This window comes from Chaetodon trifascialis, chromosome 9 (assembly GCF_039877785.1).
Source record: "Chaetodon trifascialis isolate fChaTrf1 chromosome 9, fChaTrf1.hap1, whole genome shotgun sequence".
Taxonomy (NCBI): domain Eukaryota; kingdom Metazoa; phylum Chordata; class Actinopteri; order Chaetodontiformes; family Chaetodontidae; genus Chaetodon; species Chaetodon trifascialis.
The window spans coordinates 25,927,972-25,943,769 of NC_092064.1; the positions used below are offsets into that span (position 1 = coordinate 25,927,972).

At 42.2% G+C, this 15,798-nt stretch overlaps 1 protein-coding gene across 2 annotated transcripts in view; it reads right to left on the reverse strand.

Moving 5' to 3' along the window:
• LOC139336848 (rho GTPase-activating protein 42) overlaps positions 1-15,798 on the reverse strand; it is a 55,696-nt gene that overhangs the window by 8,142 nt on the left and 31,756 nt on the right. The window contains exons 4-13 of one of the 2 annotated variants that reach the window (XM_070971120.1): positions 14,489-14,560; positions 6,615-6,716; positions 6,285-6,395; positions 4,885-4,989; positions 3,931-4,060; positions 3,451-3,551; positions 2,727-2,836; positions 2,058-2,114; positions 448-526; positions 117-156 (exon numbers count right to left, since the gene is read on the reverse strand). In XM_070971120.1, the coding sequence (XP_070827221.1) occupies positions 117-156; positions 448-526; positions 2,058-2,114; positions 2,727-2,836; positions 3,451-3,551; positions 3,931-4,060; positions 4,885-4,989; positions 6,285-6,395; positions 6,615-6,716; positions 14,489-14,560 (907 nt within the window). The remainder of the gene's footprint in view (positions 1-116; positions 157-447; positions 527-2,057; positions 2,115-2,726; positions 2,837-3,450; positions 3,552-3,930; positions 4,061-4,884; positions 4,990-6,284; positions 6,396-6,614; positions 6,717-14,488; positions 14,561-15,798) is intronic. The other variant, XM_070971121.1, reaches the window with a different exon arrangement.

Genomic DNA, 15,798 nt, shown 5'->3' on the forward strand with positions numbered 1-15,798 from the left:
GTTATAGGTAACAATGTGTTGGATATGTGTGTGTTGGAGATTTTAGAAGTCTTACAAAGCAGAATTCATGTATTTCAATAATAAAAGGAGCTTAGAAAAGATAAATAAACACTTACTCTCTTCCTTTTTGCTTAATGTGGCTGGCAGGTTGTAAATCTAGAGAGAGTGGGAAAAAAACTTAAGTGAGCCTTTGGTTAAAATTACACAAAATCCCAAAAAGAAGAGATTTATGTCAGACATTTTTCCCAGAGTTCTTTTGCTTTAAGTGGGCTGTCCTATTTTTAGCACAAGTGGATGGTGAGGTCATGGTTTCTTAAAGAGACCCACCGGAAGAGGGTGCAAGTGACCAATAATTCAGTTTTGGTGTTGTTTTCCTGTCAAACAAACAACTAAAAAGCATCCTGGCCAAACAGCAGCCGGCACAAAATGAATATTTCAAAAGCTCACCGGCTCCTTGCCATCCATGGCCTCCAGCCACAATCTTCTGTTGGACTCTGACAGTGCCTGCAGTGTCATAACGCCATGCCTGGAAAGATTTCAGAGAAAAGCTGGTCTCAGTCTGATCTCATTGCCTTGGGGCCCCTGGACAGACCATGTTTACACTGGCTGAAACCACTATAAAAGGACTAGTGTGACTAAAATAGTTCATGTGCAAATGCCTGAATTCAAACTGTGCCCTTTGTTGGCTCGGTGCTTCACATTCCACTCCCAATTAAATGCTACATGTGCTTAATATTAGAGTGATTCATTTTTTTTGCACCCAACATGCACACACCTCCATCATCTGTGCTGTACAGCACAGCAGTTCTTGTCTCACCTGACTGTGTGCTACACAGCTCGACACTGTCCTGAGCATTACTTGCACTCGATTCACAGCACTGCTACCGGACGTAATGATAGCATTATGTGATGATACCGGCAAACAACAACAAACCCCACCCAGTAGTGATAGTTAGTACTAGCATGGAGCCATGTCAAGTTGCATGTGTTGTGATGAATATCAACAAATGAAGTCATTTTTAACCTTACCTCGAGGGGTATCTCGCCATGCAGGTAGTTTTGGATTCATTTGACTAGGCTTTGAGATATCTGCCTCTGCCTCTAAAGCCTCCGCTCCAATACAGTGGAGGTGGAAAGCATTTTGTTTGTGATGCTAACAACACTGAAAACACTTAAGAGAATGAGAAGCATCTCTTTTCCTGTTTCCTAATTCAGCTATCTGTCTTATTTGGAGATGGATTATCAAAATCCAGCCAAATTAAAAAAAACAGTCTGCATGGCTAAATACTCCTTTTTTAATTTGGGTGAAGCAACCCTTTAAGAATGAGCTTCTGAGATGGTTGGCCAGACTTTGGCTGGACAATAGATGCAACAGCATGTTTATTATAATGAGGATGAATGGATGAGCTTGAAACTGACTGGAGCTTGGCCCACATTGTCCTTGTGGTTGGAACAAGCACCTTGGGGCATTTCCATTTATGATAAATGAGTTGTCCTGCAAATAAACTGCAGTTATTGTTCGCGCTAAGCTACGCTCACTGAGGGTGAGCAGCGCTGGCCCTGCTGGTGCTGTGCAACAGTAATACGCAGCGACGAGCTCACCGTATATTCTGAAGTACACATCACAATAATGAGCTCATATCAAGCTTTCGTGACATGCGAGTTGATTAATGCAGTCACCGTTAATCAGCAGACAGCCAAGTTGAACATGTTCCCCCGTGAAACATTAAATACAGATCAGTCATGTTCACATCCAGCTAAAAGATTTCAAAGTTTAAAGAGAGACAAAATGATCAAATGATTCAGAGAAGAACATAAATCAATGTATTACTGGAGTGACTGCAGACAAGTTTAAATAATTTAAGAATATATAGAATAGAATAACTGTGTTCTTTCGTCCATATTGACCAGGAGATGTCTGATTTTGTGAAGTGGTAAGAAGGCAACAGTCATTCATTAAAAGGCTTAGATTTGAGACTGAGTGAATGATATGATTAGCAGCACACATGCAGCACATGCAACTGCTCTGAAAGGGCAGCACTGGTCAGTTCACATACCGGACTTTACAGAAAAACTGAAGCGGTCTGAAAAGAGTTCCACGATAGATGTCATTTCTACATCGACATGAACACAGAGAAAAGACGGAATGGGTTCAAAATGGAGTAAATATCGATGCTGTGAACATACAACAAACAGGAGTCTGGGGAGGGGAGGGGGGACTTGAGGAACATGCAGGACACAAACAGAGCTGAAAACATCTAACACTGGTAAACAGGGAGCCTTTGGAGATGTTAATCAAACCTGAACAGCTCTCGCTATGCTGAGTACTCCCACGATAATCTGGGTTAATTGCCATTGTATCTATTGGGTTCAATAAAACTCAAAATGTATGAGAAGAAAACATCCCACATGCGCTTCATCAGTCTTAAAGTATGTTAGTAATAAAAAAAAAAAAGGCCTTCTGTTTGAGCATTATGTCTCACATGATTTTACCACTGTCTCCATGCGGGTGACTTTTGCTCTGATAGAAGGGTAATATTTAAAATAGTGAACTGTTTTTCCTAATTTTTTTCTTCAACTGCTCTTTTCTTAATGATGAAGAACACAAGTCGACATGCCAGGGACGGTGGTGAAAGTCTTAAACAGGACATTTTGTCAGTGTTTTCAGTCCATGTAAGTGACAAGACATTTCGGGGGAAATGCAGATGATTCACACAGTCACAGACCTCTCCACCACTTCGATATCAAAGCAGAAACGCTTGTCGATGGAGTCGGTTTTCCGTCGAATGCAGGACTTGAGCTTGAACATCTCTGGCTGGTTCAGGACGAGACCATTCTGAAAATAAAGGCACCATACATGAATAGATATAGATCTGAATGAAAAATGATAGAAACTGGAACGCACATGTGAAGCTTTCATCTTTAATTCTTCCCTCTGCAATGTTTCTAACAGTCGAAAAACAGTAATACGACCGTCCTGTTAGTAAATTCCAAAAAGTACTGATCTAATACATGATGTATGAAATAATAATGCCCTGTATGAGGTCTTATGACGTTTTCACTCAGTTGCGAGCGTACAGTAAATGTTTATGAATGAAGGGAATCTGTTCAGTTGATTGTGTACAAAACAACACAGCCCAACTTTCTGTGTTAAAAGGTTATTTTAATTCCTTGAGTTCTTTCTTGTTATTTGCAGATGTTGTTATCTCTGAACCATTTTTGTCCGCCTTGAGTTAACAAGTCTTTTGTTTTCCATGCCCAATTCATAGTTCTGTCATCTTTTTTCCCCCTCTGGGTTGAGACGTTCTTATAAGCCTCAAGGGGGTTCTTTGTTTCACCCACACAGGATTATATTTGCTCAGTCTTTTCTCTTCATTTGTATGTGCAACTAAACTAAACTTAACAAGAAAACTGAGCTAGACTAAACAAAACTAGATGAAACTAAACTACCTGTTTCCCAGCCGACTTATTTTCAGTGTTGCTCATGGTGAAGGTCTTGCTGCCTTTCTCATATGTGCAGTAGTGACGTGTCCATGTGCATCCCAGAGGACCTAGGACAGAAAAATAAATAAGGAAATGAAAATGGTGGCTGAGCCAAAATATTTTTTCTCTGAATCACAGAGCTTCTGGAAAGACTTCTGAAAATCAATTTGAAATTACAGTGTGATAAATCAAAAGTTGTTTATCACTGCTGATAAAAATCTACCATTTGGGTATCTCCCCCCTTGTTTGAGAGCACATCAAAGTGAATCGGTAAACAGGATGAATTATGAGCTCTGTGTGAGAGGATCTCTTCTGCAGAGGCCTGGGAGAACTCAAGACATGTTTATGGTGATGGATGTAAAACCATGCACTTATGAGTGAGGAAGGGGGTGTGTGGGGGGGTGTGAGAGAGCCTGGCTGGCTGGGAGCCCGGCTCGAAAGACTCACGTTTCTCCTGGACGTACAGGAAGCCTTCCATCGTCCACTGGCCTGGGGGTTTATAGTCCTGATCTGCAGACCTTATCCTCTTCATCAGCTTCTCCACTTCCTGCTTGGTGCTCACAAAGTTGTTTCGGGTCTGCACAGAGAATGCAGGATTGGCTCGTAATCGCATCAACACAGGAAGTCTTGTGTATCAGCTTTTTATTTTCTGCTATTTCTCCTCTCAAACTACCCTCTTTGCCAACTTCAGGACTGAAATAAATAAAGGAGAAATGTCAAACATATGGCAGATGCTTCATATTTGTGCAGCTGCATGGGAACACCTGGAGAAAAGAATAACTAACACACTGGCAAACCACTTGGAAATACAGACACAGCATCTAATTCCAATAAGTTAAATTTAAATCTGAAGAATGCACATGAAGCGGTCCAAAATTAGGATAGAGGCTCAGTTGCTAATGCTCCCAGGAATCCTCTTTTTTGGAGTCAGCAGGGTCAGCATGAGGCAGTCTCATTCCCCTACTAGAGAGATGCTGAGACAGCCTCACTTTCTCCAGCTCTCATTAGAGCTCTCTGCATCTGAGGACATGGAGAGAGGGTTACGGAGTGGAAATTGTCAGGGCAACTGTGCTGACACTTTGGGTCACAGCGAAATTTGGGCCCTCAGGCTGCAAGTGGTGAGGTCATGGTGATGGAAAGAGGGGGCATGGCAGCAGCTGTAGCTATACTCCCGACTAACTTTTTTTTTTTTTTTTTTGACCCAGTACCATTGAATGGCATGCAGTAACTGCAGGCAATACTCTGAAAATATTGATCCTCTGCACAGCGAAGTATCTCATTTAATCACACAGCTATCCATTTGTGAAAACTCTGCTTGTTATGTCGGGCTATGATAAGCTGCAGAATCTGATTATGTGGCTGGTTGCCTTTGCGTATAAACCCTGAGGTGTAAAGACTTACGTTCTGTAGGTTGAACTGGAGCTGCTGTTTGTATGGCTCAAATTCATGAGCCAGTTCGTATCCTTCATGGTAGAATGTAAACAAGCCCTGAAGAAAGGCCAGGAGCTGGAGAGGAACAGTATTTAAGGGTGATTTACTGATTGAATGAACAAGAGAGCACATTTAAAAAAGGTACACTGCAACATAAAATGTGCATTGGAACACCAGAAGCAACAATAGACAGAATTATAATCACACAATTATCATTTGGTATCACTAAAACATGAGACATCATCTGTAATGATTTTTTCAGCTGTGGATTTAGTTCTAATACTGTTGCCTAAAAAGTACAGAATTTGCTTTAATTCTGTCCTAAAACTATAATTATAATGTACATATTAGATTGTCACTTAAAACCTAATTAACTACTTATTAAACAGGGCTGTAATTTGTAAAAAAAAAATTAATTAATTAGCTAATCTGGCAAAATGAAATATTTTATGTGCCTGCACTGAATATTGTGTGTAAGACGAAGGACAGAAACGCAGGGTTTCAGGAAAGCTGTAGTTCTCTACATTGATCTTATTTTCTGCATAACACAAACATCCTTAACCATTGAGGAGAAAAAGTACCTGCAGTATTGGTGGAGGAAAAAACTCATGTTATCTCTAGCATGGAGGATCCCACAAATATAGAGATGCTCTCAGTCATATTCTCACACACATCCACTGATTTTATTTCTCGGATGAGGCTTGGCATATCAAATATTCAAGGATGAACCATCTTATCTGTGCCCAGAATCATCACAGGCAAGGTTGAGCCTTGTCATTTCTTCCCTGCACTGCCTGGAGATTTACATTTTTGGCCTGCATTCTGGGTGACCTGCTGGTGAATGTAAACAAATGGGGGCAGGGGGGCTTTCAAAACAGCCACTCCGCTCCCATCTCACGTTCCCAGACATTTAACACCTGGAGAACTTAATGCTTCCTGCTGACTTCTCCACTAAGATGTTAGAATTGACTCCATGAGTCTGTAAGGTGGGGGCTTTGATTTGCGCTTGCACTTCATCTTGTTTTGTTTGACAACAACCACTTCATCTAATTTTACCCACTACTTTCCCCAAATGGATCAACTATATTACAAAGAGGTTGATGCAGATGACAAATGTGTGGAATATACAAGCGTAGACATATACCTGTGAGAGATGTATAATTGTGCCTGTCTTCACTCAGAAGGGGAGACAACAGACATTTAAAAAGCCACTTTCATGAGCAATAAGCAAATTCTGTGCTATTTTGAGGATATGCCACTTAAACTAATCTTTAGATAAACAGAGAAAAAGGCAAAGCAATTACTGCATGTTCAATACACATTCAGCACTTACTGAGCACAAAAATATGTAAAAGTGATACTTCTCTTACCGGCTCAACAAACTCAAACTTCTTTTTTTCTTGCACTTCTTGTATTTTGAAGACATACTCAAGGGACGCATCATAAAACAGTTGTCTCTCCTTATCAATCTGCGTGTCAGCCTGAGAATGAGCAAACAAAGCGGGGTCAGCGCCGTGACAAAGGCATGGGTCGAAACTGTGTGGGCAGAGAGTTAATGCTTGCATCACCACCTGGAAACAGTGTGAGCTTAAAGAAGTAATGAGCAAACAGCAGCGCGCGAACAATAGCTTTATTTTTAGGAGACACTCTGCATTATTCAAAGACATGTAGGGGATCAGAAAATTTGTTTTGGTTTTTACCTCCTGCAGATATGCTTCCTTCTTTCTGGATGACAAGTTGAGGTGTCTCTCAAGTGTGGAGTAGTATTTCTCTGTTTCCTTATCGAATTTCTTCTTCCCCTCCTAAAAAGGTGCACAAGGCACATGAAAGGCTCAAACATTACCAGCCATGTGTCCTGCATTCCTGATGTGGGTGCGTGTGATCGAACTGCCACTAGATGGAGGTCTAACTACATTTCACATGGCGTTTGCCACACGTCATTTAAAAGTCCTGCCAATAGATTATTACAGGTCATAAAGGCAGCATATGACCGTATAATGACGAGAAGACAGTGACGGCGTGGTCAGTAAGGACCATGCATTATCAATAGGGCTTCTGAGAAATATGCTATTATTCTCACAGTGCCCCTGCTGGGGACACAAGTTCACAACAAAATACAGAAGGCTGGAAATCATCAATAGCATAGAGCATTTTTTACTGTCATCAGACAGAACTGGCTGGATGTGGTTTCTGTTTTCCTTTGTTGCTATGCTCCACCTGAAAAGACAAGTCGAGCTCTACGGTCATGAGTCCCAGGATTCAGACAGAGTGTCCCAGAAGGCTTTGAGAAAGGAACAGGAAATGGGCTTTTCATGCCACATGCCCATCTATACAGTATAAGGACAAAGGGATTGAACATTTCACCCCAAATAAGATGCACTTCCTCTTAATCAAACTCTACCCAAGCAGAGAGAACCTGTCTGTGTGAGGGCATTGAAGTGGCTCATCTGCAAGTCTGACCTCTCAAGCAAGCTTTGCCCACTTAATGCCCATCTCGCTATGCAAACATTCATAAAGGGGCGAGGGGAGGGACGGAATAAAGAAGGGGGCGAGGAAAGCGCGAGGAAATGGCCAATGTAACCAGATCCTGCTTGTTTGTTTTCATTCCCATGGCCCTGAAATTTAGCAAGTCTAATCTACTCACTACTGATATGACCTAGAAGAGTGTTTTGCCTCAGCGACCCACACAGCAGTCAAACACGCTGGAGGAATTCACCACAAGACGGTGTAACCCTCCTACATAACTATTACAATTACAGGACAAAAATCAATAGATATTTCATGTAGTAGCATCTTATTTCCATCTTTCCTGTCATGTCTGACCCAGGAATGATCTTTCCAGGTGTGGGGAAGAAAATCAATTTTGTATATGCTCACCATGTAGAAACAAAAAGAAAATAAACAAGTGGACGGGAAAATAAACACATGATTAAATATGAAATCACTCTGACAGGAAATAAATTTCCCTTAATGATCGAGGCTTTTTTTTGTTAGAGAACAAAAAGGGAGCTGACTGTGGGCCGTTGTGACTGCTGTTGACGTGACATTATTTTGTGAGCACGCATACAGCCGAAGCCCTGGGGAAAATATCAACACACACACACACACACACACACACACACACACACACACACACACACACACACACACACACACACACACACACACACACACACACACACACACAGGCACACAGGCACACAGGGGATCACATTAAATTAAGAGCTTTAGGTTTAGCTGAGCCCCGCAGTCACAGCAGGAATCTCCCCGCACTGCTGACCAGTGTGAGCGTGCTCGAAAGCTCCTCGCAGAAAAAACTCCTCCGTACGTCTGGACAAACTCTTTCACACTTACAAAGAGCGAGGAGTGACTCAGAGCTGCAGCGAGTCTGTGAGGCAGAGCCAGCCTGATTAAGTCACCTAAAGTGTCCTGCTCTGTTTTCATCCAGGCAGGACGTGTATAAACCGGTGCTGCTGTAATGATACCCCAGCAGAACACCAGGTGTTTGCTGCTTTGTTCATGTGGCGGGTGCACTCCAACCCCACCCTCTCCCAGATATGTTTGTGCAACCGGAGCAGAATATGAGTGATTTAAATTCAAAGATCCTCTTCGAGACGGGGGGAGCGCTGTGGGCATAAGTCTTTGAAGGCCAACATGTGGGGGCAGAGGACATAGATGCGGACAGATACACACCCTGAAGCACACAAGCTTTGGACACAAACTAATGCCAGCACCCCAGAGTAATCAGCTGGCTGGAAAATGATCAAGCCAAAGCACTTCCCAACACTGCGGTGCACAAAACACACATGAACCTACCACTTGGGAGATTTCCTCATCTGATTGCTTTGTTCGTCCTCATGAATAAATCAGATGCAGGAAGAGAATATTCTGATGCAGATTCCTCCGTGGTGGAATTTCCAACTGGCAGGTCTTATGTTGCTGTTAACAGCGCTTTGATACCAGCTGTAGCATGGGTGAGTTTGCTAATCGCTCATATAACGTTGCAGGGACGACTGCAGGCAGCTTTTCTTCTGGTCAGGTGTTCTCAATTTGCTAAAGAAAGGATGCTGGGAACAGGCACGAAGACGGCAGGAGGAATATTTGGACGCTAGCCATACATTGCTAGTTTTGACACTGGCCCTAACGAGCCTCAGGGCCATCATTTCTGAGCCTCTTATCACCATGGTAACAGATGTAAGTGGCAAGGGAGGTCGAATGTGTCTGTGTGTGTGTGTGTAGAGGAAAGAAGCCCAGATATCACACACTATCTCCACTTCCTTACTTCCGTCCAACACCCAGGAATAATACAAACATCAATGACTCACAAGGCGTCACGTGCAGCATATTTCACCACATGTTCATTTTAAATGGATTCTCTGAGCAGTGACATGAAAGGGAGAACTCTGCAACCTATCGCTCATTAGAGAAAGCTAATTGGAGCAGGGGTCCGAGATGACGATAATAGTGCAACAGCCAGGTTATTTTGATGCTCCATCACACATGAGCTGGTTTCACTTCCACAGGGGAGGCAGAGAGAACACGAGGTTTCAGCTTGAGTTCAGTTACTTTGCTGCAAAGCCAAAAATTGTCTCCCTCCTTACCTGAAATCCCACTTCCTGAGGAGACATCACACACACCAAGAAGTTGGCCAATTAACACGAAATAATTACAAACATCTGCTTCTGAAGAGCTGAAAAACAAATACCCAGGCTTATAAATAGAACAGATTTAGTGTGTGTGAGGTACACCGCGAAGCTCGGGATAAAAATAAGCTTTAATCAGTATATCAGTGTCTGTGCTCTCCCTGACACATAATAACATGCTAATACATCTATAGTAATAAAAATAAAAGCACAATATAGCCACAAGCGGCAATAATCTGGGTGCAAGCAGATTGTGAAAAATTGCAAAAAATTGAGTTTTCAGAGCAGCAGAGCTTGACCTGAGATTAAATGATGAACAAATTTTGACTCTAGGCCAAACCGCTTTCAAGATAATTGTGAAAACATGAACTTAATTATTACAGCGTCACCTTGAGGTCAATGAGTGTCATTATAAGTGCCTGAGTGGGTGGAATTTGCAAATCGCCTGCCAATTCTTTACAGTTATTGCTGCGCAAGGACTTTAAGCTAAGAAAGACTCTAATAGAAAGAAACTATATGAATTGTATATTTGTCACAGGAGATCGGGAATATGAGAATTTCGACTGTAAGCCAAGCCGTTTTCAAGACATTTGCAATGTAAACTTGATTGTTACAGCGCCACCTTGAGTGCCACCTTTGAAAAGCTTCTTCATTATATGTTGTGAAAAAGTCTTTTGATGAGCCCTGCGTGAATACAGATCTAAACTACATTTGAAACTCCTTTGAAACTCACATCAGATTTTTTGTTTTGGGCGGCATCACTGGTCTGTGGTGCCCTTGACTGAATGCATGACTGAGGAGCTCCCTCAGACTAGCCTCATTATGTTCGAGGTAACAGGAAGTTATTTAATGTCAGCATTGAGGCCATCCTCTAATAGATCCAGATATTTATAATAAGGGTCAGTTAAGAGTTTGTTTTGTTTTGGGATGCATTTCATTACAGTGTGCAGTCTAATGATCATTCTAGTGTTTATTTATGAAGATCATTTTCGCAACAAATTTGGCTTTATTAAAGCCAAAGACAGTGACGGCTGACAGGAAAGATGCACCACAGAGAGGGAATGACCTGAAATGGAAACTCAGTGCTGTGTTCAGCGAATACGTGGGAAGAAAACGCAATAAAACTGTGAGCCATTATGTCAGCACATGCTTCAAAACCTGACTTGAAGACAGGAATAACACAACAATGAGATCAGCTGTCCTTAAGAACCAATCATCTGTTCAGAAGATTATGTGAAAAGATGTAAACAGATATAAAGAGCTGAACATTTTGTTTTGTTTGTTTTTCATATCACTGTGAATTAATTATTTCAAAACTACACAATGACAATAATACTTTCCGACTCTTAACCTTTTATTCAGTTACAGTGTGTGATGTTGCGGTTTGTATATAAACCACTGTATTTAATATATATTGCTTCTGCAAAAGGCAAGAAGTTTTGGACGGCTGCAGCCTTCAAACAGGTAAAGACCGACCTTTCAAGGACTGCCTTGTGAAGTTCTGGTCATCAAGAGAAAAAGCAATTACTTTCTGAAAGATTGTTTTAATGGTGTTTCTGCTTTATTGGGTAGGGCACACTGGAAAGTTACGGGGCAGACATGAGAATAATGGAAAGAAATGTATTTAATTTGCATCACCTTATTCATGCATATTGTGGTTTTTGCAGCATAAAGTTTGAGTCTGAGCGCCATCTGCAGAGCTGTCATCTTAACTCCTCACCATTATTAGGTGAAATGTTTTCAAAGCCTATTGCAGTTTTCTTGCCTTATTGCAGCGTGCCTCTCTTTGATTAATCAATAATAAATTAACTGACAATCCGCAAAGTTTATTATGCAACATGATTTGCATATCTCCAGGACATCAGTTTCATCTTTGATCGTCTGGTGGTTGGACTGGTGCCGAATTGTAATACAGCTGGGATAACTCTGCTGTGCTGTGCAGCGGGTGACTGTTGTCATAGCCTATGATCACAAACAGGGCGAATGCTTTGGTTGATTAGGGTTAGGTTAGTTGATCGACAAGAAATTAATCGACTACAATTTTGATAATTAAAGTCACAGTGTGTAATATTTGAAGGTTTCTGGTGGTAAATCTGTGGCCATTAACATCCCCAAGAGCAATAACACAACAGAGTCATATCATTGCAATTCAGTTCCACTGAAAATTTATCTAATGATCGCTTTTGCCCTGCCCTATTTTTTGGCAACACGATTTAAGAGACATGGGGAGAATATGCATGGAAAAGGTACTTCTGAGTCTACTGACTTACCACAACATCCCAAGGTTAATCAAACACTATTAAAATGTACTGTACATATTTATATGATTGGAAAGTTTTACTGTTGCCCACAGCTGGTGAGCATATCCCCCAACCACTTTAAACGATCCCTCTACTCCACAGCCTCCTGGTTGGCATATTTTGGAATTTCACAGCATGAATGTAAATGTCATTTCTGCCTCTGGAGACCATAACTAGCAAAGAATCATCTGATGTCTGTGCACCCTTTGTAGGATGAGGACAGCTCAAATTATCAGTGGCCATCTGACTCCCATCTGGGTCTGTTTGCACTAATTCTTCACACTGAGCTGGTGGGGGGACCCCTATCGTGCCCCTAATGCTGACGATCCTTGAAGGCAATATAATACTGTCAAAATTTCAGAGAGCAGGAATGCCACCCACCAGTTTTACACCCCCCGGTACTTTCTTGAGAAAGTGTCCCTGGGGTCTGTCTAAATTTCAAGGCCTTAAAAAAATCTGACAACCAGCAAACTCACACAAATAGCGTGGAGCGAGCTTCAGGTAGTTTACTTCCAATGGTTTTCAGCTCATGGAAAAAACAGCAGGTCTATGTGGGAGTTTAGGCGCAAGATTGAGGTCAAGGTTGTAGGAATTCAGTTAGCGATTCGGTGGAAGAACTGAGGAGCTGACGGTGTTGACGCAGTGACAGGAAACGGCAGATACACAGTGAAACCAGGACTGATTTTCATTCCTCGTTTCTGTTCTCAAAGTATTGTTGTTTGCCCTGGGAAGCTCACAACTCTCAGCTCACACAGACGTATCTGCAACCGAAAAAAAGTGTAACAATAATTTCAGTTCTGCATCTCGGTTTGGCACGCAGCACATATGGCGAGTCCGTATTCCAGTGAAACATGACATGATTGTTTGAACTCTTGTGGTTTTCTCGATGTGTATTTGTTATACGCTGTGCAAAGTTAGAGGGTTTTATTCCAAAACATTTGGCTCAGCCTTGTGTGAAGCAGACTGTGCCTAATATGTCCTGTAGTGCTGCAGTCAATCTGCTGGTGTGTTACGGCCATGGAAGTGTTGTGCTGGTGCCTAAGAAGCTGATACACTGGTACGTAACCTCAGTGGGATTACTCGCAGCATACCCAAATAAGGCAAGAGCTCCCCGTTTGTCCATCTGACGTTCTCAGACATGAAGCTCACTAACTGGAAGGGTCAGACAGCCTGCAGATCTCTCCGGATTCTCGGAACAGTGGAAAGTTGCTCAGCCACTCGTGATGTCTGCCTTTTATCTCACTCTAGTTGGGCTAATGTTTAGCGGGGGATGGGCCGTAGGAGGGGAGAGCCATTAGGAGGAAGTGGTCAGAGGAAAGAAGAGGTAGTGGGAGTGACAGGGGCTGTAGCTTTTAAGAAACCATTTTATAAACACAGAGTCGGTGCAATAACACTGAGCGCTGTGATGGGGGGAGAGTGAGAGAAAGAGATGGCAGCAAAATGTGCTATTTCATTACGGTAGACACATGTTGTCTCACAATGTTTGAGACATGAAGCGACAATGGTTATTAGTCTGGCAAGTAAAAGGGACAGTGATTGATGTTTATGGCTCAGTGCCGAGAAGAGAAATAGTTCCTTCATATTACAGGTTGGACTGTGAAGACACCAATGAAGTACAGTAAAATAACAACTTTTGCAGACCAGTGGCAGTCAAGTCATGCAAAATAAATCAAGATGGGCGAGAGTGTGAATTTCAGGCTGGAATGTCCCTCGCAGGGGTTCAGGCTATGTAAAGATGTGCAAATGATTCAAAGGTTTGAGTGTAGAGTTAGCACTGGACTCAGAAACTCAGTGGGAGATCTGTGGAAAGGCTTGAGCTCTCCTCGCTTGTTCATGTGTGATCTCACCAAGGGAATGACCACAAACAAGCAGCCGTGCTTTCATTTTATGCCTTTGCGTTGGCCAGGAATGAAAGCATGGCTTGTAGCAACAAGCCCACACTGTTCTTTGCAGTCAACTCCGGCTTCAACAACATATCCACTGTGGAACCAGGATGCCCTCAAGCAACGCTCTCTAGAACCCCTACTGATATCAATCCTCTATATCCAATAGGTTAGGGAGGAATGCATGTCATGCAACAGGGTTACAGTAATCTGATTACAGAGACGGTGAAAGCAACATCTTGGATAGTGCAAGTTTAAAGCAGTCAGATTATAAAAAAAGGAGTTGCTGTGTGATCATACAGGATTATCTTTGAAGGCAGAAACAGCACTGAAGACTGCGACATACAATCTTTGCACATTTTCATCACACTTTCAACATCTCAGGTTATTTGGAAAATATAATTTGTGTTGAATTATTTTTGAAAATAACACCCACAGCTCTATTTGGAAATAATGTGTCTACCAAAGGCAGAAAATTGTTTGTGTGCTACCTTCAATCAAACAAAAAGCAACCACCCTTGAAAAGTAATGATCTTTTCAACTCAATATCTTTTAATAACACACTTGCAAACTGACGTCTTTGCGTATACCCCCTACCAGTCTGATTATGCCACTTCTCTTAGCAGTGTCACATTTAATTTTTAATTAATGAACTACAAACTGTTGGGGAGATGGAGCAGGTGAGGACGAGAGGTGAGGGCATCTCAACACATGAAACCGCTAATTGCGTGCGTAGGTGGTCTCTTACCTTTGCAGCACCAATTTGCTCCTTCCGAAACTTTTCCAGGGGAGTAATCAACACATCATCTGCGTTCTGAATCTGAAATTAAAAATGAAGGAAAATACAGACACAGACAGATGTCAGACTGAAAGATGGATTCTGACTTACTATAACCTCCTGAATAATTCAAAATGGCTATTAGAAGGAAAAATATCACAAGAACCTTTAATCTGGTAGTCATCCAGCTTTATTACAATGGAGCTCCTTTACAAATGTGCCAGGAAAGTGTGTGACACACAGGAAATTATAGCACCGAGAATTATCCAGCCCGAGTCAAATACAGATGCACTGAGACCAAACACAAGTGGAGGATGGAGCAATCATATTCATTAATATCTCTTAAGCCAGTGACAATGAACAATGTGTTACAGTGAGGTACCCAAAATGAGCACAGCAGAGATAGAGGATAGAGCACTCAACAATGGTTCTGCTAGACAGAAGAAAATGGAGCATTTTTATGTGAGCTGTGAAGCACCAGCACTGTCAAACCTCACTGAAATATGACACAGGCCAGCAGATGAGGGAGCTTTACAGCGGCAGCCTGCAATGCATTTAAATGTTTGAGCAATGTCGCCCCGTATTGGTGACCTCTCCTGCGTCATGACCGGAGTAAAAGGTCTCTCGTGGAGCCTCTTCCAGCTCATTCCAGACAGAAATAGATAAGGTGACATATATTGTGCCAATTACAGTCTACGCTCAGTCCTCGAGAGCGAGCGTTTCGGAAAGGTGCCATTAAGGTGCTTCTGAATTTCCTGTGAATGGGCTTTCATCCACTGAGATGACATCACACCAGTGGGGCTGCTCTCTGGGAGGCACTGTCACAAATGACATGGCTCTTAGGTTGATTTAAGGTGTTATTCTGTGTGGTGAGTGTATGTGATAAACTATGGGCTGAGCTCCATAATACATCTATGATACCAGCACTAATTTAGAGGTGTCGGCTCAGATGGACTATCAGGTCCCCAGCTACAGTCCTCTGAACACGCACCATCTCGGGATGGAGTTTTTGTTTTGAACCATTAATCACAGCGCATTTTCATTGTCCCAAAATAACCCTGTCAGCTCCATCAGCCAACCAGAACGAGTGACTTCAAAAGAAGCTGCAATCTCTCTGAGCCTGCAATGTTTCCTTCTCCTCTTCGACGCACTGCTGTAAGCTTGTAGTGTAAATTTGTAGCTTTGTTGTAATAACACACGTTAACTTCACTGTGATGTTTGTGGTCCTTTACATACAGACAGACTTGAAAGCATATTTTATGGTGGTTACACTGCATTAC